The 25,094-nt window shown below is 43.0% G+C and overlaps 2 protein-coding genes across 6 annotated transcripts; one reads left to right on the top strand and one right to left on the bottom strand.

The window, feature by feature from the left end:
* The first annotated feature begins 172 nt into the window (after positions 1-172).
* LOC4802929 (protein SHQ1 homolog) lies at positions 173-2,513 on the top strand. Its single transcript, XM_001359708.5, has 3 exons — positions 173-573; positions 650-1,055; positions 1,111-2,513. The coding sequence occupies exons 1-3, from the start codon at positions 278-280 to the stop codon at positions 2,341-2,343; spliced, it is 1,935 nt and encodes a 644-aa protein (XP_001359745.3). The 5' UTR covers positions 173-277; the 3' UTR covers positions 2,344-2,513.
* A 713-nt stretch (positions 2,514-3,226) lies between these two features.
* sas (stranded at second) lies at positions 3,227-24,785 on the bottom strand. Of its 5 annotated transcripts, none has more exons than XR_004468470.1 (10): positions 22,467-22,827; positions 11,033-12,357; positions 8,304-8,598; positions 7,410-8,057; positions 7,098-7,340; positions 5,737-6,747; positions 4,390-5,415; positions 3,954-4,178; positions 3,644-3,900; positions 3,227-3,580 (listed from the first exon to the last, which is right to left on the bottom strand). XR_004468470.1 is itself a non-coding variant. In XM_015182700.2 (10 exons), exons 2-10 carry the CDS (start codon positions 22,825-22,827, stop codon positions 3,845-3,847), a joined length of 5,190 nt encoding a protein of 1,729 aa, XP_015038186.2. In that variant the 5' UTR covers positions 22,828-22,896; positions 24,685-24,785; the 3' UTR covers positions 3,227-3,844. The 5 variants fall into 5 exon arrangements, 4 of the variants coding, with proteins under 4 accessions (XP_015038186.2, XP_003736861.3, XP_033232660.1 ...); XM_015182700.2 differs by adding an exon at positions 24,685-24,785 and having other exon boundaries at positions 3,227-3,900; positions 22,467-22,896; XM_003736813.3 differs by lacking the exon at positions 5,737-6,747 and adding an exon at positions 24,685-24,784 and having other exon boundaries at positions 3,227-3,900; positions 22,467-22,896.
* Between the last annotated feature and the right edge of the window lie 309 nt (positions 24,786-25,094).

Raw genomic sequence — 25,094 nt, 5'->3', positions numbered from 1 at the left:
TATAGACTTTCATAGTTTTCGTGGTGTATTTTATTACCCATTGGCCTGTTATGTCAGTGTTGCGAAGTATTCGTGAAAATTGTACCTAAAAATACTCAAATTTTTTGTATATTATTTGGTGTTTTTGCTTTTACGGTCACACGGAACTCTAGTATTTACATAACGCGTTGTGCGCCGTTTTTTAGGTTGTTGTATACGGGCAGACTGGTCATTAAAATAAATAAAATTATACTAAAAACAGTAGTTAAAACGTAGTTAAACGTATTAAAATAAAAAGATGTTATATGGACAGATCACACACAGCTATAAGGAGAACACATGCACCCTTGTGATACCGCATCCCCATGCCAGGGAGAAGCCATCGCACTCGCCCACAGCAGCAGAAGCAGCTGCAAAGGGAGCACCAGCAGAGGCTGAAGCAGCAGAAGCAGAGACTGGGCGCGGGGTCGTGGTTGCCTTGGCACAGGGGGGTGCGGGGTGTGCGGAAGCATTACATGTGGATCGCATAAGAAACTGCGATATATTTGTTGACTCGCATGATTTGTACTTTTATGCCGATGTCAAGCTGTACAAGTGAGTCATTATCCAATCATTTATCCATATCGTATATGCATGTATGGCATTTGGCATTTCCTTTGTATTTCCCCAGATTCCACAGCCGACGCACATTCGATTTGCGAGAGCTGAAAACACTGCTGATAAAATTCAATCCAGAGGATAATCATTACCAGCTATGCCTACGCTGCCTGCCGCCTGCCACTGCGGCCACCACTCAAGATAGTTCATCAGGAGGTGGAGCCTCCTCTAGCATTGGCGATGCCCCGAAACCAAAGACCGTGCGCAAGGAGTACATTGCCACCTTTTTGCGGCTGCCTACACTGGCCGATGCCCTGTATCAGCCAGAGAAGGAGTCCCTTGTCCAGGAATGGAAACTCAAACGCATCACCGATCAGTGCCAACTGCAGCTCGAGGGAAACGAGCGCATATACAAGTTAACAAATCATTTCGGCTATGGCTATGCCAGCAAATACAGTGGACCCCCGGATATTAGCCTTGTAAGTAGAGTATATTGAAACTAAACTTTTAAGTCAATATGTCATCCCTCTTCAGGTGGATAAATCCACTTGTCGTGTGTTGGAGCCCCATCGCCTTAGCCCCATTCAGCGTCTGCAGGATCGTATTGTTGTCGAAATGAAACGCTTTTCACGCGACCAATACAAAATGAACTTTGTGGAGCTGCAGGTTCCGTCCGGGCATCAGAATCCCCTGCGCTTCAAGCCCAAAATCTTTGAAACTTCCATGACCCAAGAGCAGGCCCATCTGTTGCATAATCTCAGTCGAGAGGCGTTGCAGAAACAGCAGAAGGATGAGGAGCCCGGAGATGAAGATAGCCCCTTGGAGAGGCTCAGACAAAAAGAGATCGACTGCGGCCTCATCAGCATTGTGCTGGCCATTTGCTACGATGTGCGGACCACCAATAACGATCCCACCTGCGAATCGGCCTGGACGCGCAGCATACTGTGTCCTCTATTCTGCTACTACGAGCAGTTCGACAACTACAGGGATGTCCTGGTGGCCTTCCTTCGTCGTGCCATAACCTATCCACTGTTCCGCAACTTTGAGCTCGGGCGCCAGTGCGTTCGGGATGCCATCGAGGTGCTAAAAGGCGGTCGGAACTGGCTGATTAATCAGCTTTTGTTGACGCACCAGCAGTTTGCCAGCGGTGAGCCGAGCCGCGAGAGCTACAACACCTACTACCTGGAGGACTATATACGCTATGTGACCAATGCGAATGTCTGCAGCGATGAGCATCTGCGTCTGCTGGCCCGCAATGTGAAGAATGTGCTGATGGATGTGACCAAAAAGCATCTGAATCTGGGCGTCACCGAAATAGAGACTGAACTGATCCAGGAGCTGATGCAGGAGATGCGTCTGACTGCCGGCGGGGAGTCGCCGTTGCTGCAGCAAGGAGGGGGTGGCGATGATGAGATGGATATGGACAACGACACGTCCGGCCAGGAGGATGAGACAACGACTGATGATGACAGTGTCATAACCGATTCATTCGATAGTATGGACATGGACATGCGTTTGATTGAGAATGAGGCGGTCTATGCGGCGAACGACGACAACGATAACGACGACGACGACGACGACGATGATGATGAAGACGATGATGAGGACGAGGATGGTGATGAAGAAGGCGGTGCGGATGATGATAATGAGGATTCTGCCTCATCAACGACAACCAGCAGCGAGGCGGAGGGCAACAGCGTCATCGAGCAGTGCAGCAACAGCGAGACGGCTGCCAGCAATAGCATCAGCACCACCAGCACCAAGTAGACATCGTCATGTCCTGTACCAGCATTCTTCATCCCCCCACCCCACAACAAAAACCACACCACAACCAACTTAATGTCAAAGAACGGAGGCTAAACAGTGATTACTTTTACCATTTAAAAAATACACAAAAGAAAAATACAAAATAGAAAGAAACAAAGCAAAGAATTACTAAAAAAAAAACCAAAAGCAAGAAATTAAAAAATGTCTACTTACATATTAATTGTACAATAATTTATATATCAAAACGAAAAAAAGCAAACTCAAAGATTTGTTTATGCCAAAATGAGCAAGAGTATTTAAAATATCCTTTTTCCTTTGCTCTACAATAACATTTGTCTATAATTAACACGTAAAAAATACAAAGAACTTTAGCATTTAGTGTAAGAAATATTTGAATTTTGAATTCTGAAACAAAAACAAAAAAACGCGAAATCTAGTTGTGCATTTTGTATATATACAAAAAGATATATATATATATAATATATCTAATGGTATATATATATATATATATATATACATAGATATACGATATTAATATTGTTGGTGCTGTAAGCAAAAAGAAAATAAACGAAATTATGGAAAAACGAAATGTGGAAATTGAATGTGAAATGAAAAACCAAGAAATGGGCGAAAGTCATCCATAAAGCTTAAAGTTAAAGTTGTATAAATGTCTAGAAAGGTCATAAAAGTCAGGAAGAAACACACGTCTAAATTATATTAATAAAAAATTAAAATATATTTTTGTAATAAATCCCCGACAAATGTAACTTTTTTGGAGGTGAACGGATAAGTAATACTTACTTTTAAATGCTACCTTTGGCTATTTTATTCCGTTCTAATAATTTGTTAGTTCTTAAAACAAAAACACTCGCATTTATTTTAATAGTTTTTATAATTTTTTCTTTATTTATTCATACATACATACGAGTATATGCATATCTCTTTACGTGTTTTTACGAGCTACTTTTAAATATTTATGGACTGTTAATTGAAAAACGCATCATCGCTTTTGTGGCTGTCTTCCTTTAGTTGTTGATTTGATTTATGCTCCACGGATGATGAGGCGCCTTTAAATTACGATAGGTGTAAAGCTAAAATTTACAAGTTAAACTAACTAAACTCGTATGCATCTTGAAATCGCTAGAAGAATCAATGTGCCCGGGGTTTTTTGTTGTGTGGAGTTTTTGATCAATTAGTTCTTCCATAGGGTATCCTCCTTGCTTGTCTCACTCTCTCTCTATATACACAAGTCACAAATTGTTTAACAAAAAATTGTGTAGATTACTTAAACACTACGTACAACATGGCGGCCGAATTCCACATTTGGGACAATTTTTTACTGATCTTGCGCCGGCTTAAGAAAATTATTTTCTTTCCATCGTTTTTTTTGATTACATAATTTTTACTGACACTGAGTTTGAGTTTTTCCATTACTTTTCCTTAGTTTTTCCATCCTTCCTTTCGTTTTTTCTTTAAATATTTACAAGAATCTGTTTTAGAACTAAGTGTTTTTGGCAGATTCGTGAGTTACAGATCTGGAAGGAGGGGATTTAAGTACTTTTTATTACAAATTCGTATTGATTGAATAGATTTTATCTTCTTCTACTCACTCATAGTCTCCTGTTGGATCTCCACTTTGTATGAGGGATTGTCATAGGCCGCATCGCTCTTGCGTGGAGGTGTAATGGACGCCGTTTGATGGACTCGCCTCCGGGTGATGATGAGGAGCAGGGCCAGCGTGGACATAATGGCCAAGGCGGCGATCACAGAGACCACAACCAGGGGACCGTAATAGTCACCCACAGGTTGATCTGTGCCTGCTGTGAGTAGTTTTCCTGTAATAATGAAAGATAGGGATTAATGTGAGAAGTGATTAGGGTTCTTAGATCTAAAACTACGACAGAGCCAAGGCTTTTTTTGGTTTACCAAATATCTTAAACCCCAAATATATCCTTTCAAAAAATTGCAAGACTTGAAAAGGAAATGATAATCCATTTAAGATTCCTATCAAAACTCTTCTTAGAGATATTCTTACTCGACTCTTACCTGTTTTTCCTGGCGTGGCCGGTCCTCCTGGCTTCGTGATAAAGTTAACCACATTGCTCTTCTTGGTATTGCCATTCGTCAGATACATCTCCAGCCAAAGGCGGTACTTGGTGCCCGGCTTGAGGTCCATAATGAGAGTGCCTGTGGTGCTGTCCCGCTTGGCCACCTTGAACACGCTCGAGTCCTCCTTCCCAGCATCGCTCTGGTAGATGGCGCGATAGATGTGCACGAATTTATCCTCCGGATAGGGCACACCATTCCAGGAGATCTCCACGCTCTGGGTCTTCACCTTGGTGACATTCACAGTCACATCGAAGCCATACACATCGATCTTGGGCGCTGTGCGCACCTTGATCATGTGTCCGGCACGCAGCTCAGCCCCATGGCCGGGCAGAGGAATGTAGTAGAGACCGATCTCGTAGCCCGTATCCGGCTGCAAGTTCTGGATGGTGTAGCTGGTGAGGGTGCGGTGTATCAGTGGGGATGAGGAGTAGATCATGCCCGTGAGCTCCTTGTAGCGCAGCTGCACTCCATCCACATACTCCATCTGCTCGTCGCCGAGCTTCTTCCATGTCAACTGCAGCCATGTGGCATTCGTTTCGCTGACATTCAACTCTGCATCCTCCACGGTCTTGAAGATGTCCTGGAAGTCCGGCCTGTAGTCGGTGAACGGCGGAGGTGGTGTGATGGTCCTCTCCGCTGGTAGCTTTACCACATGCACAGTGCTCGACGGTTGGGAGTTGAGATCCCTGAGGATCAGTGTGATCTTTACTTTGTATAGGGAATTGGGCTCTAGATAGTTCAAGTCGAACTCCATCTGCGAGGTGGCCAGGAGATCCTCTGGCGGTGCAAAGATCTGTTGCTCCCAGGTCGAGGTGTCATTACTAGGTCCATTCGTGTAGCGCAGTTCGATGCGTCCATGGAGATTCACATAGACCTCGGGTACAGTGAAAACAATGTGAATGGTTCGTGCATCCAGAGCCTCCAGAGTATGAACTTCGATGTCTGGCTGCAGTTTGCTATTGCCTTTTTGGGGAAATATATGAAGTTTTGGTTAGTTTTCAGCGACTAATTAATTTTTAGAGATTAGTATTTTGTTTGCCCCAAAAAATAATTAACGGATTTTGTTTGGAAAATCGCTCAAATTTCGGATTAGCGTAAAAAGCATGACAATGATGGATGGATCTATATGAATGTGTAGATGCTTTTGTATCTGTGTGAAGAGTAGCTTGTGTTTGTGTGTGGGTCGGCAGTTAGTACAGTAAAAACCCTGTCGCAGTGTTCTGTTGTGGCTGTTGTAGAGATCTAAGAGTGTTGGGTAGCTATAGAATAATTTGTTGGTTCAACCTGGATTGGATTGCTGCTGCTGCTGCTTCGTTAGCGTCTCCTGATTCTGGTGCAGACTATGCTCACTGGCTTGGGTGGACAATCCTGAAGTAGTGCTGGAGCTGGGCAGGATTGTGGCCTGCTGTTGCAGTGGCTGTTGCTTCTGTTGCTGCTGTTGCTGCTGCTGCTGATGGATTGGTGGTGGCGGCACTCCCAGGCCTGGTATCACCGGATAGCTCTCATATGCCACGGGCTGGCCATCGACAATGGCTATGCCATGTGCTGGCGGCGGTGGCGGCAATCCGCTGTGCACAATGGGCACATAATGTCCGGGATTCTGCTGCTGCTGCTGTTGGGGATTCTGCTGCTGCTGTTGGGACGGTGGGCCGCCTGGTACGGTCTGCTGCAAATGCTGGAGAATCTGTTCGATTCTAACTTGGGAGGGCAGATTGTGATTATCCTTTTGGGTCTGCGCGGGATGTCCATTATGATTGGGATGCCCCTGATGTCCTGGCTGTTCTGCTCCCAGTATATTAAACAGATCCGATTGACTAGTCGGCACTGGTGGTGCCTTGCCTTGGGGCGTTCCGTTGGGATTAATGTCGTACGGCTCATAGGGATTGTAGTCCTCATAGACAGGCTTCACAGGATTGTAGAATCCAAAGGGTCCTAGGTGCTGCTGGTGCGGATGCTGGTGACCGAATTGGAAGGGCACAAAGCCGCCATTCTGCTGCAACTGTCCCTCACGATCATCGAAGATGACATCGTTCTGGTGCTGCTGTTGCTGATGCTGCTGTTGCTCCTGCTCCTGTTGCTGCTGCTGCTGGTGTTGCACCTTCTTGTGTCCTTTTTCATGGCCCTTCTCATGATTTTTCTCTGTCTTCTCAAAGATGCCCAGGCCTCCTCCAGTGGACTTTGGTGGCTTGCCGTCCAATGTGGGATAGAAGGCACCTGGAGATGAGGGCTTCTTCTGGGGCGGCATTTTGCCAGTGGTTGTTGTACTTGTCGTGGTCGTCGCTGTCGTTGTAGTTTCTGTTATTTTGTTGCATGTTGAATGTTGTTTGATTATTTACAAAATGCATAGCGTGAATATATTTATAATTGATGAAAAAAAGTAAAGTAAAAACGAAATTAAATAGCTTTCAAATGCAAACACAGAATTGTGAGAGGCAGCAGAAAGAAAAACAAGTTAGGCAGCAAACTAAAAGCGCAAAAAAGTTAATTAATTTCCAATAAAAACGAATTGAAAATGATTTTCAAATGAAAAAAGCTCAAACGAATGACATGGAAGTGGGAAAAACGTTTCTTAAAAACTTCTATATTGCATGCAGTTCCCCAAAAACAGGAAAGGATTAATCTCAAGTCATGCAAAATCTATTTACCATTGGAAATCGGAGTGGATTGCGTTGACGATTCTTCGGGGGATTCCTCCTGCCCGGCAGCCCCGATCTTTGGCACCAGCGGTGCACAGCTCCATTGCTTGCAGCACTCGTCATCGGGTATCGGAAGGAGGCGTGCCTGGGCCGGATGGCAGGGCAGGTCCGCGGACGGCAATGCCAGCACTGGCGGACACGCCGGACGGCACTCCACACGCCCATTCTCGCAATAACAATGCTGATCACAACCTAAGCGGAGATCCAAAGGGTGGCATGAGGCGACTATATGAAGGGAATGATTGGATGTATGGACTTTACCTGAAAGATTCGCTGGAATCGGAGCCCAGTTATCGAACTGCAATCCCTTGTAGGTGCAGGTGCCATTGTCCACACATCGCATGCTCTCCGGACAGCAGTTCGGGGGAATAGGCTTGAAGTCTGCGGGCACCGGCTCCCAGCGGATGCAGTGCGGATCCTGCACGTCCAATCCGAAGTTCGAGGGGCACTCCACCTTGGCGCAGTGGATCCCCTGCTCATTGCAGATGCACAACTGTTCGCAGCCATCGCGGAACTGCTGTCCCACCTCGTACTGGGAGCCCTTGAAGGTGCAGCCAGACGTGGCGCCTCCCGCATCTCTGGCCTGTTCCTGCAACCCATAGAGATGTTCCTGTTGGTGGTGCTCCTCCTCCGAGTCCTCGTTCACACTGTTCTGGGGCGGGGACTGCGGCTGCTCGTGATCATCCAGGGTGACATCGCACAGCTCCAGCTGGCAGCACACATCCTTGGGATCCTTCACATACACACACTTGTCGGCCCGCGTGTGATTCCTCTCCGGACACCGTGGACGGCAGTCCATCACTCCACCCTCGGCACAGTGGCAGATCTGATCGCAGGCGATCTCCAGGCGTTCGCGGAACTTATAGACGCCTCCCATGTAATGGCAATCATTCTTCGGCTTGGGCGTGGCTATGTGGGTGCAATGCAATGGGAGGAATGCAGTCGAGTCGAGAGTGTGCGGCGAGTGTTTTTGTGTATGTGTTGTGTGTTGGGGCATGAGGCACGTTTATGGAATGGCATAGAGAACACAGCATGTTAAAAAGCTTTGGCCAAAAGGATCGACATGTAAAAGCCACAAATAAAGCCATAACAAAAGCTACTACATCTGCTTCATCTTCCTCAAAGTCGTTTTCTAATGATTAATGGAAAACTCACCTTCATCATCGGTGCTGGAAATGGTAGTGGCTTCCTCTTCCACTGCTGCTGCTGCCGTTGCTGGTGCTGCCCCCTGCTCGGATATGGCCACAGTGGGCTCTAGCAAAGGTTCATTGCATTCCATCATCCGACAGCACTCATCCTCCTCCACCACACGCTCTCTGCAGTTGGGATTGGCCATGCTGCGCTGGCTGCCACGGGGATAGCTCAAGCCCTTGCAACGTGGCTCACACATCCAGTCGCCGCGGTTGCAAGTGCAACGCTCATCGCATTCCCTCTCCATGGTATCGCCATGCTGGAAAATGTGGCATTTATTTAGAATATAAATAACATGTGTATAGGGATAAATATTCCCATCAATAGAGCATCTCTTTGGGTATCCAATGGCTTTAAAATGATTCCCAATATTTCCCTTCACCCATTCAATCAAAACCTAATCAAGTTTTTTCCTGATATCCGTTCTAAAACATTTCCCACCACTTTCCCTGTCTTCAATGGCAAAAGTGCAAAAGTTCTATCATCATTTATTTAGGGAAATGACGGAAGATCGACCTACTGTGCCAGTTCTCGCTCTTTTCGTATCCGCAAAGACATTTTGCTGCCAATTTTTGTGTACTCTGTGAAAGCTATTTGCACAGAAATTACGTCAATTTGTGGCATAAGGCAAACGCTGATGTTTTGGAGTGGATGATCATCAATCATGCGGCTGTTGACTCAAGGCAATCATGAGCTGAAATTTCCTGCTCTCTGTATGGAGTGCTCCAATAACCAAATATGTCATATACTTCAGCCAACGCACGCACGCGTAGACACAAAAGTTCGTGTCTCGAGTCTTTTGTTTTAGCGAGAAAGCACTTTGGGCAGTCGTTTGTTCTTTTAATTAAACGTCGGGGACTAGGGTTCTATGCTGTTCTCTCAGCCATTTATATGGCTCTCAGGTGCACAAATTCACGCCCAAAGCTTTTTATGGTTCGTGCCCCTGCCACCTGCCACTGCCCCCTGGTTTTATGGTGGGCTAATGAGCACAATTCTTGTGAACTTTTGAGGCCTCGGGCGGCCCATAAAAACGCCCCCTTTGCCACATTAAACTACTGGAAAACCAAGCTAAAATATCAGCTAAGCTGTGCAATTTACTTTATTAATACATATATATTTTTCTTTGCTATTTGGCTGCTCACTTGAAAAACATTTGCGGCATGCGGCTTGGCATGTTGCACGTGTCCGACAATCGATGGCAATTTATAAGAAATATCTGATGGGGACGAGGGTGGAGTGAGGGAGGTGGAGGAGGACCGTCTATCGGCAACAATTCATTAAAAGTGAAAGCAAAAATTATTTCATATCGAACGCGAACCGCAAACTCGATTATGAAAACGACAACACAAACAATTTAAAAGATTAAGAAAAAAATTGAATAAAATAAGGAGGGAGGGAGGGTAATACCGAAAAGGGAATACTCTTTTTATGGAAATTATAAGTGCTACTAAGTACAACAGACATTTCTTATTTATCAATGAAAAAAGTATTCCACTTTCGACAAGATCTCTTTTTCAGAGACAAACTTTCAATTATTGAAACTCAAAATGCCTTACAATTTGCCAATACCCCTCTATTGATTAGGGTACTTGAAAAAGAAAAGCCAAACGCTCGTTTAATTAAAGCAAAATCAACACTCCAGACTCAGACTCAGACTCAGGCTCAGGCTTCAGGCCCAAACGCAGGCTCCATCCCAGAAAAGTGGGTTGGGCTTTGGTCAGTAGTGCCTCATTCCCCAGCTGCAGGCATTCATTGCACCAACTGCACTATATATGTGTACGGTATATATCTACAACCGATGTAAGCCATGAGTAGCGTTCATGATTGGAAGCCATTCCGTGCCTCTCGGGGGCCGAGTGCAATGTTTGATGAACACGTCACAGTTGGACAGACGCACAAAGGCGTGTTGGAAATGATTGAAAATGCTCGTTGGCTGTTAATTAGATGAATTATTTTAGATGAAAGATAGAGCCATACAACTGTATGCATTGTTTAACCAAATAGTTCTAATGCAAATCATTTATCTAGTGATTTATCTGAAATGCTAACAATTTACACGTTGCTGGAACTATTGATTGGATTCCTGGACTTGAAATGGGATGGAATTTTCATTTGAGAGTGTTTTGGAATTGTATCTCCCTCTCGGATCTCGCATTGCCGTTTGTATCTCCCTCTCGGATCTCGTACTGCCGTTTGTATCTCCCGCCTTTGGCCAAAACCACAAAGGCGATGTCAACATCAATCACAACCCAGCAATTTACTGGAATTTTCTTTGCACGTTTTTTTTTTTTTGTTTTTTTCTTGAAATTTGTTTCTACATTTTTCTCTCTTTTGATTTTTAAGGTGCGCAAATATTTTGCATAATTGCTGCTTGGTCGAACAGCGACAGCGGCTCACCGAAAATATGGTGTTTTTTTTGGAGTGCAGCAGGAGCAGCAGCAGCTGCATTGGGGATTGAGAGTGAGACTGAGTCTGGAATATAAGGCCCAGTGCTCTGACCGGTTTCATTATGAGCGGCAGTGGACCCAAAAACTTGTTGGCCATTATGCAATCTCCAGGGTGACGACAAGCTCCAATTGGAGTTGCGTGCCAGGAAGTGGGCTGGCTGCCAGACGAAAAGGAATGATGATGGAGGCGTTTGCGCTTTCTCTACGGGATCAAACTTCTATATTTTATTTTCTTTGCATACTAACCTTGTAGCTCTTGCTGTTGGCCAAACATTCACGTTGCATCGTATCCCCGCTGGCGGTGATTTCTACTATTTTGGGCATTTCCGTTTCCGGTTGAACAGTGGTCGTCGATGTTGATGTTGTGGTTGTGGAAGAAGTACTGGTACTGGTACTGGTACTGGAGCTACTGCTACTCTCCTTGGGATCCTCATCCATGCTGACATCACTCAGATCCATGAGCTGCTCATGTGTTGTGGCATTGCGATGCAGGAAGAGCTCCTCCACATCATCATCGCCGGCACCACCCGCTGACCGTCCCTCGCCGGCAAAGGCCACAAATGGCGATGGCTCCTCTGTGGTGGTTGTGGCTGGCGTTGTGCTGGTGGCTGTACTGCTGCTGCTGCTCTCCGATTCCGACTCCGACTGCGACTCCTCCTCCTGTTTCATGTGTTGTCCTTCAACAATGTTAATCACTGGACCCGACGACGATTCGTTGTCTGGTGGCATGATTGTGGTGGCAGCCGCCGCTTCGATTTCTGGCTCCTCATTCATATGCATGGCGCGTGCTCGAGATGTGGTTGTAGTTGTAGTCGTCGTACCCTCAGTGGATGTGGATGTGGATGTGGATGGCTCGGCAGTCGCCTTGTTCTCCAGACTGACAATAATACCTGCATCAGAGCCACTCTCTGTGGTTGTAGTTGTTATAGATGGCTCTGACGACGACGAGGACTCCTCGGTGCTGGTCGACAGCATTTGATAATCTTCGTGTTCGGCCAGGCGATCATGATTCTCGGACAGTATATGCACATGATAGGGATCCTCTTCGCGCTCGATCTGCTGTGTTGCCTCTGTCGTTGTCGTTGTTGTTGTTGTTGTACTGGTTGTTGTTGTTTCCTCTGTCTTTTCACTTTCATTTTCATTGGGATTCACTGAGGAGTCACTGCTCTCCTCGCTGTTGCTGTTGCTGTTGCTCGCCGTGATCAGCGTCGCCGGATGTCGGAAATTATTCAGATCCTTGACCACATCATCGTTCTCATTGGATATTTGATTGAGCAGCTGATCTTCTCGTGGATCCTTCAGTGCCTCGGTGGTGGCATCAGCTCCACTATTCTCCGCGTGCTCATCCCTCAGGGGTATGTGCTGGATGTGGGTCTGATCCGCCTCCGTGTGCGAGAAGATCAAGTGCTGTTCGGGTCCATCACTCTCCTGTCGCGGCGTTGTTGTGGGCTCTGTCGAGGTGATGGGTTCAATGCTGGTAGAACTCACAGAAGAACTACTCATTGTGTCTCCGGCAGCTGTGGGCAGGGAGCTGCTGCTGTTGCTAGGTGGAAGCGATGTTGTGGTCCCATCTGGGAAAAAACGAAAGGAATAACATTAGAATCTTCAAAGGAAAAGGAAAGATTGGGATTACATAAAAAGATCTCAGTTCCCTCGAACTCCCTTGGCATTCTTCTTACTGGAACCATCACCACGCCTCTTCTCCTTAGGCATCCGTCTATAAATATTCCCTTCCTATCAATACTGACTCATCCTCGAATGGGGTAAATAAACTCTTAAGACTTTGTCCCACATTTACGGTAACTGAATGGAGAAAAAACAGAACTTTTCTTGCGCAACTCTAGCGGAAATATGGCAAATCGTATTGGAAATATCTCACGCGTACCATCATCATCATTATCATCATCATCTTGAGGAACAACAACCACATCATCCGCAATTCCGCATTGGCCATGCCATCATTGAAAGGTAATTTCTGTTTTCAGTTCTCAATTCTCGTCTCGCGGTTCTCGCTTTTTTTTTTTTTTGCCACACAACGAACCGAACCCCAAGCATCTTTCAAGCAGCATCAATTCCTCAAAATCTGCAAGGTATTCATTAAGCTCCGTCTGCCTGCTGCCTGTTGCCTGCTGAATCATCGGATGGTCGACCATTCTTGGAAGACCCAGTGGAGGGACAAGCCCCAAACCAAAATATCAGCCCAGCCACATCTTTTATGATATAATTCTTGTTTCTCTTTGGTTTTTGTTCTTTTGTTTTTTCTTTGACTTTTGAAGCGCTTCGGAGACGATGTTTTGGGGCCTGCCAAAGATGTTGTTCTTTGGGCTTTTTTCCTTCATCTTTTCTTATATAATTACATTTATATTCGGGCATTCATGTCATAAATAAATGATGACCTTAGTGGAGGCCCCAAAAACACTTGTCTTGCCCATGGCTTCTGCAGAGAATTAAGATTGTTTCTGACCAGAAAAACATTCAATTAAATAGTTAATTCATTAATTGGAACTTGAACTTGAACATCAGCGATAATTGTAGCACTTTTTGGATACTTCTGAAAGGGTTTTCAAATCTAAATTAATGGGGAGCCATCCATCAAAGTTCTATTCATAATTTTCCTTTATTAAATCAATCAATATTCCTGATATATGGACATAATTATGTTTGATGGATCTTAAATAGCTCTAAGAATTTCCTGAATTTCCCGACCATTTTCACTAATAACTCAAAATGGTTTGCTGCCTGCAATTTTCATCAAAATGTGCACACCCCATCATTGTGGACTGCAGTCGAATGGAAAAGTAAATAACCCTTTCCATCATATACCATATATACCATACGTTTACTCCGCTGACTCATGGACGTACTTTTCTTTCTTTTCTGAAGAGGGGACAGGAAAACACCCGCTGACGATCTCTCTCTCTCTCTCTCTCGCTGTACGAAATGCTACCCCATGGGGGACGGCATTTATCCAGTCAAGTCCTACGCCTAGACAGGCTCTAGAGGGGCCCTGGAGTGTAGGTGGATGGGGGAGAGAACGGCGACTAGCGACTGGCGACTGGGACTGTCATGCATGCGTGGTAATAAGCATTAAAGCGGTCCCTAGACCCCAGTTGTCGTCGCTCCAATAAGAAAAAGGTACAAAATATACGCTTGGAGGCAGTCAGTCAGAGTCAGAGTCGGACTGAAAGACAGAGTCCGGAGCCAGCATGCAACGGACGCCAATTTAGCGCTAAAAAAGCTAAGAGTCGAGAAGTTACATAGAACGAATGGGGAATGCCCTAAAAGAGGGTTCTAGAGATGAGGAAATTGAATGAAAAAGTAAGATTTATTGGCCACAAAGGGGATTTAGAGCATGTGAATGGAATGGGGATAAATATAGGGACTTTTTAATAACAATTTTCCTAAAAGATGTAAAAAACCCAGCCTTCAATGGGTATAACTTTTATACGTTTATTTCTATACTATTGGAATTCCTACAAAATATTCTACCAAAGATTAGAGCTCCAAATTTCCTTCCAAAAGTTATGGTAATTGGAGAATGAGTCACACTCCTGTTCCCAAACCCAAAATAAAGGTCAACTTATTCCCCCCCAATAATAAGTTAGGGTATAAAAACGTATAAGAACTACCGAACAGTTCGTTAGCCCACAGAGAGAGAGAGAGAGAGAGAGAGAGGGAGAGAAAAGAGTAGGAGAAAGAGACCCTAGCCGACTTCCACAATACGAATATATAGACAGAACAGATCTTTATGTGTGTGTTTTATGTTTTAGCTGTTGCTTTTATTGTTGTGTCAAATGGAGAGAGAGAGAGAGACCAGAACTCTTAGGGTTACTGACATGAACCTTGAATTTCAGTTCGTTATGCTGCTGCTGTTGCTGTTGCCTTTGCCTTTGTGGCAGCCTCCAGCCATAGCTCCAGCTCCAGCTACAACTCCAACTCCAACTCCAGCTCCAGCTTGGGATCTGTTGCTATTGCAGCTCTTGGTTGTTCTGTTGACTGTTCTGTTCGGTTGGGGTCTGTTGTCACGGTTAGCCGTTTATAATACGCCAACTGTTCGGAGTTCTGGCGGCTGGATCGCTGGCTCTCCTTTTGTTTTGTCTGTTTTTACTTGGCGCACAATTTGTCTTTTACTGTCATTGATTTTCATTTTTCACTCGGCACTCGTTAAAGCCAGCCAAGGCATCTTCAATTTATTTTGTACATATAGTATATACATATGTATCTATAGAATATATATTTTATGTATGTGTGTACATCCCTTATGTATTCCGCATAGATGGAGGACTTGTTTGGTGGTCTTTCCGTTATGCAAGTCTCTTTTTCTGTGCTGTGCTGTGCTGTGCTGTGCTGCCTTCTGCATCTGCCGTACAAAAGACTCAGACAACGAACTTGAGTTTCTGTATCTTTTATACGTTTTGTCCTCCCTGTTGGCCATGCAAAATGGGTTTTTGGTTTAGCATAGTTTATGACTCAAAGCTAAGCCGGTCAGCCAGTCTTGATTATGATATATATATGTTCATATGCATACGACAATGAATGCCAGCCACCAGCAACCAACAACAGCCACAAGACCAAACCACTTATGCAGAAAAATGCAAAAATGCCTGTCCGCTAGTGCAAAGCAACACTCATTTGCGGTTTTTCTAAGTCGCCGCACGTTCTGCGGCTCACACAAGCAAACAAATGATCGTCGAAAGGAGTGGGAGGAGGTACCCTCCTTGGATACAGATAGAGGGGGAGTTTGGGGCCTGCTACGAGTATACATAAGTGATGTGCTTAGAATTGACAAGCTGCCATGAAGCGTTGCAATGCAAACCGGATGTCTTTGTTAGGTGGGATAGTTGCTGTTCTGTTGTTGTGGATGGTCTTGATCTACAGTTGATGATGGCCCAAAGTGTACGTAGAGAATAAGGGTTTCTTGGTCAATTGAGCAGCTGCAAAAGTGAGCAGAGAATGAAGAACCGCTTTGAAAACTCTACCCTCTTGATTCCTTACAACCTGATTTTGGTTTCGATATTCTCTAAAGAGAATGGAAAGGATTGATGGCTAATCCTAAATTTTAAGCCAGTATTCCTCATTGTGGTTAAACTTTTGTCAAATTCTAAAGTTTTCAGTCATTCTTTCAGTTTCTTTTATGCATAAAACAGGCATAATATTCCATTTATAAACATTCTTAAACGGTTCATTATCGGTGCCCCTACAAAAACACTTGTATTCTTTTTTCCCCCAATTTCCGTATCTATAGATTTTTTTATGTTTGGGCTCTGGGGCTTCGACGCAGCCAACCGGAAGCAGAGCTTCATAATGAAACTTGCCTAATGAGCATTCCCCATGCCCCACTCCTCAAAGCGTCACCACTCCCTCCCCACCATCCCACCCATTCCTCACTCTATTGGCCGCGTTTTGTAACGCGCAAAAAGTGTCAACAAAACGGAGCGGCTCCACCGATCGGAAAAGGGTAAAAATGGGGACTGGGGGGAAAGGTCTGACCATTTTTTTTTTGGTCACTGTAACGGTCATGCCTCAGAGTGTGTCATGAATCCATAATATATATACATACATATATATATATATCCGAATTGTATTATGCAGCTGTGGGTCCGGTTTTGACTTCGAATTATAAACAAATTCGAAATTGATTACGCAATTTGGATGTTTTTGGCTGTTGCCTGCAGTTTCAGTTGTTTCTGTTTTTGCCCCTCTTGGGTGTTAATTTTGATTATCTTTTTTTGGTTTAATTAAAACCCGAGTTTGGAGGTTTTTTTCTATTGTATTTGCTTTAGAAATTTCGTGCTGATGTTAATGAAATTTCATTGTGATGGCTTTTGTCCATGAAGATGATAATCCATACACACACGAAGAAGTCCGAGTATGGAAATTTGTGAAACCAAGTGTTAAATTTCAATAATGAATGTTGGAAATGGTTCAGATGTGATGAGAGAGTGAATGGAGTTACCGAAGAGGTTGATGTTTTAATTGAGGAAGGAAATCTTAAAGGTATCATTGTTGTTCTTAGATCCAAAATTACTTTTATGGAGCCATCAATCTACAGCTAAATGCTAGATCATTTACACTTTTGAAATACATTGAAACCCCGTTTTCTTTTACAACAAAAGAATCCGAAAAAAATCTACTAAGTACACAGTACTCTATCATAAATTTGTATCTCAATTGCAGTTAACCGACTACGCGTCTAACCCAAATGCGAGGCATTTTATCGGCCTTTCTATCTGGCTAATGACAGCAAAAGAGTGCTCAGTGGAAAGGCAGGGCAGACGAGAGAACACACGTATAAATGCCCAGCGGTCAGTCATTCAGGTATTTCTGATAGGGTAGAATTCCACTCGACAGACACCATTAAAACCCACAGACACCAAACCCCGAACCCAGCGAAAAGGGGAAGACAACTCAAAGCAAAATTATTTCCCAACATAACACAGCATTTGACCTTTTTCAACTCGAAAGTTCATGTGCATCTGACAAACAACAAAAATGCAGTTTGACCTGGTGCAAAATGGTGGGGGGACTGCAGAGGGAGTAGTACGTATCTATGGGAGGGCGGATCGTATCCAATGCTATGACGGCAAAAGAAAAAAAAAACACGTTTCAAATGCTGCGACGACGAGGCTCGTGTCATTGTCCATTTAGTAGTTGGAGTGGAGTACTGTTAAAGCCAAGACAAAGACCTCTGGCAGAAATATGAACAACTAAACACTAAGCCCCTTAACTTTTGTATAAATATTGTGCCGAGTAGTAGCGAGTGTCTGTTGTATCTGATCTCAATGGAATGACACCCCACAGACACACGGAGAGTCTTTACCCAAGTGAACGCGAGTTGTTTGGCCGGCCATGAAATCGAATTGGATTTGGAATTGGAGTTAGCCATGTGAGAGGTTTTGCCGACTAGCTCTGTAACTTTTGTGGTGGCAAGTGGCAAGTGCGTTTGGAGATTGAAGGTCAATTGAATGGCACAGGCAAGCGAAACTCACAAAACATCAAATGAGTTGGAAATAACATTCATGGGGGATAAAGGGAATGGTGTGTGTAGCGAAATAGGGGCTATCAGTGGGCTAAGGTATGCAAAAGCTAAGAGTAGTAGAGATGAGCAAAAGCATGAAGGAAACTTTCAGTAAAGTATCGTAATCGAAGTATTTCAAAAACTTCCTCTTTTACCGGTTCTAGCCAAGCAAAACTTACTCTCAATACCACCTCTTCTTTCCTATTCATATCAAGATATACATCCATAGAAATTGGCCCCTTAAAACACTAAGACCATGCCCCGATTCAGTATAAATATGAACCATTTAACACCTAAACCAACCAAGAAATAGCACGAATAAAGACTCCCCGATAAACCATCAGAATCCGAATCGAATTGGTTTAAAAGTTCTTTGAATGCGTAGACATAAACTAAAACGATTTCCTTCCGATTCCTCAATCCTTTTACCCTATCATTATATAACAGATATTTCCTCCCATTCAGTAGCAGTAACAGTAGAAAAATATTCATAGCATATAATTAAATTAATGTTCATTCTTTATTATCTTTCACCCAGTTGAAGCCTGGCGGCACTTCCTGCCAGCGTTCTCTTTCCGACTCCTCAGTATCTGTATCTTTGTATCTGCACCGTTCAATGACACACTTAATTGCAGCAGTATACACACACACACCGCACACACTAAGCCACAGAAGTATGTGCAATTAAAATGCATTAATTAGCCGCACATTGGCTTTCTGTGCTACATTTTTCCCACTCGTATGAGAAAAATTTGCTTTATATATATATATGAAAAATTATCTAATTCAAAAAAATGCAAGACAGCCAAGACGCATGTCTAGACCCCGCGAGAGCTAGAGGCTAGAGAAGTGGTGGAGGAATTGCATGATACGTGTGTGCTCTAAGTGGAATTGATGCCATTGCCTAATGCATATTTCAAACGAGTTACAATTATACTTAGTTTTACTTTGCTTATTTATGTATTTTGATTGGCGCCCCTGACACAAATAGGAATGAGATTAAGATTGAGGCCGGGCTGCCGCCGGGGCAGGTTTTCACTTGTGTAAGCCGTTTGGTTCTATTCGAATTTGGAGAGTTTGATGTCTCGGAGAAAGCCCACAAAGCCAAGGCCAAAGCCAATCCATGTGTCATGGAAAACCCACCGAAAGTTTACTTTTTTTTGTTTTGGTTTTGACACTAAAGTTCGAAGTATCTGTAAGCCATATTTATGGCCAAAATGTTAATTGTTTGCTCTGTCTGCACTTTCACGCATCTCTAACTCCCTCTCTAACGATGCTGTGTGTGGAGTACAACGCCATAATAATAATGGTTATAATAATAATAGTAACGGCCAACAATTAACAACAGTTTTCGGTGTTGGTGTTGTATCTGTCACTCCACACATTTGGAAAGACTTTGGTTGTGTGTGGCTTGTTGAAAAGTCTTTTCTTTTTAAGCTACTTTTACTTATCGGTTCATTATAGCGGGTCGCCAGACAAAAATTTTGCCAGCTAATCGAGCATGAACCCCAGCAAAGCGAAAGGTACCGCGAGACACGCACCGAACTCTGGGGCCACACCCTCTACAGAGTATATATGTATATCTCTGGCATATTTCTCACACTCTGCACTCTGACAACAAAACTTGTATCCTTGAAAACTCCGACGAAAACAAAAGTCTTGTCTGCCTGCCTGCCTGGCTTTTTCTGCAGAATTTCTCAGTGACGCAGACAGAAAACAAACATAAAAAAACAACACACAAAAAATCAACAGAAAGATGGAGAACTCCCATGGGAGTCCGTGCACAAACAAAAGACTGAGGCAACAAACTTGAAGAGGCATCGTCTCCATGGGCGACTTGGGGCATATTTCATTCATGCAAAACTTGATGTTTTCGTTTAAATGTTGACTCCATCCTAACATCCTCTCTCGAAATTCACGACTATCGTGCCGCAAATATGTAAATTTCACTCTGCTATGATTTGTAAAAATAATAAACAATCAACAGGTCCACATAATAGCAGGTCACTCAGCACTTTTCGTTTTTTTTTTTTTTTTGTAATTTATGATTATTTCTGTTTTTTCTGCCAAGCTGAAGATTTTCCCTTGAAGAAAGTAAATCTGGTAATTGAGGTCGTTCAGACTCGTGTTTTTTATATAAATATACAAGTATATTGTGCAAGAGAGGGACCTTGCTTGTGTATATTTTTGGCAACACCGTATCGAGTGCAGGGCCCTGACTTGCATTGCCAACGCATTGAAAATTGCTCAATAGGAATTTTTCAATGGAAGGCCATAATTTTTGCACTCAGTGATCAATTGGGAATAACCGCACAGTGGAAAAATTAACATAAATGATTTATGTACTCGACTTTCAAGTACGCCAGCCACCATGCTCTGCAATTTTCCAACTCATTAAAGTCGATCGGTCGGTCGGTCTCGTGTTTGCGTCGATTTTCCTTAGTTAGCAAACAATTTACTGGCCTCTGGTTTCGGCTTTGGGTTTTTTTTTTTGCACAAACTGGTTGGCTGTCTGTCAAACAGTGAAAAAGCATCGCTAATAGCTTTTGTTTACACTAACTGGGGGAAAATCCACGAACAAACAAGTAGCAATTTTATTGGAAAATATTGAAAAATATTCAATACAATTTTATAGATTTTATTTATGAATAAATTTATAGCTTAAACTTCTAGGCAGGAGCTATTTGAAGTTCAAAGTGGGCTCTCCCAAAATGGAGATTTCTGGATTGCATATCCGCTTGGGCTGTTCGTTGATGAATCATTCGGACAGACAGCTTTTATATATAGAATATATATTTCAATTTATACATATAATTGCTTGATCCATTGACACTTCAAAGCCCCATTTAAAGACTTGCCTCCAGTGGCTGCAACTAAAGCACAAACCCGTTTTGCAACTGTCCAAAGTCTTGCCCATTAATTGATTCGTAAATACGTAAATGCTCGTATTTTTAGATATATATTTACATAACGTAAGACCTTAATCTGATGGTTGACTGCCCACTTTCTGACTAATTAATGAAGCCACTCTCTTCGGCAAGGGGGAACACATCAATGGATTCCCGAGGCTGATCAGCAGGTGTGGTGTGTCTTTTGCATAGTTTGTGGGTGTTTCAACCCAAAAACCAAATGACTAATTGCTGAATATATTTTTCTTGTTAACTTTTCGTGGTACATCTTTTTATAATTAGCCCCCGCGATACAGACATTCCACTCCCAAAAATCCGTGAGGCTAAAACAAACGAATTTTTCGGCTGCACGTAGGTTAAGATCATGAATCATTGCAATTCCCTAATTTGCATATAAATTGAGTAATTTGTGGAGCTCTAGCCCAAAACCTTATTAACTATTCTCTTGGCATTTAGGGCGACTTGTGAAGGTCCCAAAACCCATCGAGTGTTTCCACTTTTCTAAGCTGAAACAGATCTGATATCTGTGTGTGGGCCAACCCTGGGCCCCATTTTATCGAGTCATCAATGGACCAACAAGATGAGAAGTAAGAAAACCTAAAACCACAAAGGAAAAGTACAACAAATTGAAGTTTTTTTATGAGCCATGTCGTTCTCAACGTGACGCTTTTGATGTGCATCTGACATTAAACCGACAAAAAACTACACTCAAGCTAATTATAACATGATGGCCCCAAAGAACCGAAACAATTAAACTGGTAACCTCCTTTTCTGTATAAGAAAAACTTGATTGGTTTAGAAGATATATGAGTACTCAGACGAATGGAGCCTTTCACTTTTGATCTGGAAAAGTTCTTGTCTCAAAAGATTATCTCAAAACGTGTGGGAATGCTTCATTAGAAATCAATTTTATCCTCTAATCAATTTTTGTATAATTTTTCTTAGTTTATAAATTAATTTAAATCTTCGTTTTGTTCAGTTTCTTTGGCTACAAATATTTATATGCTGGTTTTTCTTGGGTCTAAAGTTATGCATGTTTTCCCTCCATTGCCTATTCATATTTTCTAATATCTAAAATATTCTTTGAATGATTGATTAACCAGAGAAAAGTTATACTTCTGAAGATGTAATACGTGTTGGAATGTTGCCTTCGGTTATAGACTCACATTAAAAGTTCATTTTCTCTCTCAAGAAATACTTAAATTATTATTATGATACTTTCCCATTTCAGGCTTCAACAAACTGGAAGTCTCTGCCTTTTAGCTTGCGGTCAAAAGATGTTCAGATTTTTTCAAAAATTTCCCTTTGATATGCCGCACAATTAACTAAGTAATTCAACAGGAAACAACTTGTTGTGGCCACAAATACAAATATATTCTACCAATGATTAATCCCAAAAGCCACGAAAATTTCTTTTGGTTCGCTCCATTTAAGCGAATCCGAAATAATTATGGAGAAATGTCTTACAGATCGAAACTAAATTGGTGGCAGGGCAGGGCAGGGCAGGGCGGCAACAGCACACCCAAGACACGCACTGGCTCACGATGTGAGGAGGCCTGGCCGTTAATTGGTGGCTCAGAGAATGAAATTTGATTATGGCCCAGAGAGTCTCTGAGAGTGAGCTCCCAGAGCCCAGGTAAGGTGAGATTAAAGTGTCTGGCAAACGATCTGGGGGCCTAGACAACGTCATCGCCATCGTTGCGTCTTGCCGGCATCTATAATTTTCATGGCTTTTGGCTTTCGTATAACTCACCAGCTTCGGCCGCATTCAATTTGTTGGACGTTTCTGTAGTGCTTGAAGTCGTTGAACTATCCGCTTCCTCAGTGGTACTGCTGGTGCTGGTGCTGGTGCTGCCGATGCTGCTTTGTTCTACGCCAATTGTTGTTTCTGCCGCGGTAGAGGAGACTGTTGTAGATTCTGTTGTTGTGGCATCCATAGGTGGTAGTGGTGGTGGCATGGTCGTTGCTGCATCTTCCTCGCCTGCAGGCGCAGACGCCGCATGCTCAATTTGAATGCCAAGCAGCAATAATCCCAAGAGACTGGCCAAACACAGTCGTCGCCACGAGATCGTGGCCGTATCTCCTCCGGCTTTTCTTCTTCTACACGTTTGCATTTTTCAACTTTTATTTTTCTCACACGTTTGCACTTGTTTATATTTTTATTGTTAATTTATAATGATTTTCTATAAAAAATGAAATTTGCAATAAGTATTATATATCAACTTTTTGTTGGTTAAAGGTCTCAATCATTAACTTTAGGGCACTCATTGCGGTTTTTTGTTTGGGCTTGCTTTTGTTTTATATTTTCGGTTTTTTTTTTTCGCGGTTTTTGCGTTACACGATATTTATTTTGTAGCGGTTTCTGTTGGTTTGGTAACTCCCCAAAATGCTGTCATTTCCGTTTGAAAGTCGGGTTAAATAATGCTTTTTGTGTGATGTCAAGTGCTACATTTTGTCAGTCAATTTGATGGGTGATTTGTTGGGCGCTCACATTTGGTTTAATCTCACTTGGAAAGTTGCAAAAATATTCCACTTGTCCAATGGGGGGAACTTTGCGAAATTTCTTTTTAGTGATACTTCAGTTTTCCTGAACTGTTTGCTAAGCAAATGCTATGACTTATACTTCAAAGGAACTGTGCATTTAATCATTTGTCAACCATTACAATGTAATTAATGATTATTGCAAATATTTGCTTAAAGTCTCTTGGAATTGAGTTTTATGAATGCAAAGCTGTGGTTTATTTTTTAAGGGAATTTTAAGTTTAGTCATCATTGAATAAAGTGATAGTTAAAAAATCTTCTGCAACGCCTCACAACTATCCAATCCCTCAAGCAGGTTTGTGTTCCAAGTCTTTTGTGCGTTGAAGAAGGTGAAACCTTTCTTTCCATTCAAGCATATACCACAAGTCTCTCGAAAACTGTAGTTGATGGATGACCTGAGAATATTTAACCCTATTTAACATTTTTAAGATGGATTTACAGCTCTCGAAACAATGGTAAGGCAAGGGCAAACCCATAAATATCTTTAATTTGTGGCCATAATATTTGTTTCTCACCAACTTCAACCAAAAAAAAAAACTGTGCAAAAAGGCCACAGAAACCTAGGCAAATAACCCAAGAAACCCTAAGATAGACAAAAGCCAGCAAATTGCCGAGGAAACTATGCTCATGCAATTGGCTTTAAACAAAAAAAAAAACTTTAGACCCAAATTGCAATAGCGAAAATATTTGAACCGGTTTTCCAGCAGCAGCCAGCAACTGGGAAAACGGCTGCAAGCCGCAGAATGCACTCCAGTGCCTTTTTGGCCAAGTTTCAAGCCTCAAAGGCAATTAGACAGAAGGCGGGTTCTAAGACACAGCTACCACTGCTACCATATCTATTGCTATTTGTTATAGTTTTGTTGTTGCTGTTTAAACAAATGATGTCATTGTAAAAGTTATTGGGGTTATTGCTTGGGTCGGAGGGGGGTCTGGTCTGTGTGTGTGTGCTGCTATTTGCACTGACATTTCACATTTCACTCTCACTCCTTGTATGTAGAAATGGCAAAAAGGCAAACAACAAAAGCAAATAAGAGGGGAAAGAAACAGAGAAACAGAGAAAGAGAGGGAGAGATCGTAGAGAAGGAGAGGGGAAGATCGTTGAGTGAAAGAGAGGTAGATAGCATGGCGAGAAAGAGAGAAAACTTGTTTTCGGTATTTTAAATGGAATGTTTTTTCTGTCCATCGATGTTGCTGTTTCCCCCTCCCCTTCTGACCATTTCACTTGTGTTTTTTGTTTGTTCAATAAGAAAGCCGCAAAAGATTAGCATAAATCGGTGAAAATATCCAACGAAATATCACTTGAACTGAAGATTAGCACCAAACCGGCAAAAGGTTATCTGTTATCTGGCCACGTTTATAGACCCAGAGAGAGAGCGAGAGAGACACACAGGGCAAGAGAGAGAGAGAGCGATTGAAGCGCACACACAGACCGATAGATAGAGATATATTTTATACACGTTCGCACCGGGGCCAAACCGCTCCGTCTGAAGCACGTCCACCAACTGATCTCTCCGCTGGCATGGATATGGAATGGTAGCGTGATTTTGATATCCCACCACAGTCGTGTAGACCACGTTTAGATGTCTGCAGAAGGATGGCCAACCGCCCAAACAGGTAACTGGTTATAGCCGTGTTGAGTTTCAGCTCAGCTGAGCAAAGAGAGAGAGAGAGAGAGTGCCAGAGAGAGATCTGTAGGAGAGAGATCAACAGGTATGGCTATGAGAGAGGTAGATTAACAGGTATGGCTTTGAGAGAGGGAGAGATCATCAACATTTATAGACCTCTCTCCACAGGTAAAAGAGCGTAAGCTCTGCTTGACATAATAGTTGAACGCTCTCTC

This window comes from Drosophila pseudoobscura, chromosome 2, assembly GCF_009870125.1.
Source record: "Drosophila pseudoobscura strain MV-25-SWS-2005 chromosome 2, UCI_Dpse_MV25, whole genome shotgun sequence".
In the NCBI taxonomy this organism is placed as follows: Eukaryota; Metazoa; Arthropoda; class Insecta; order Diptera; family Drosophilidae; genus Drosophila; species Drosophila pseudoobscura.
This window is presented reverse-complemented; position numbering and strand designations above follow the sequence as displayed.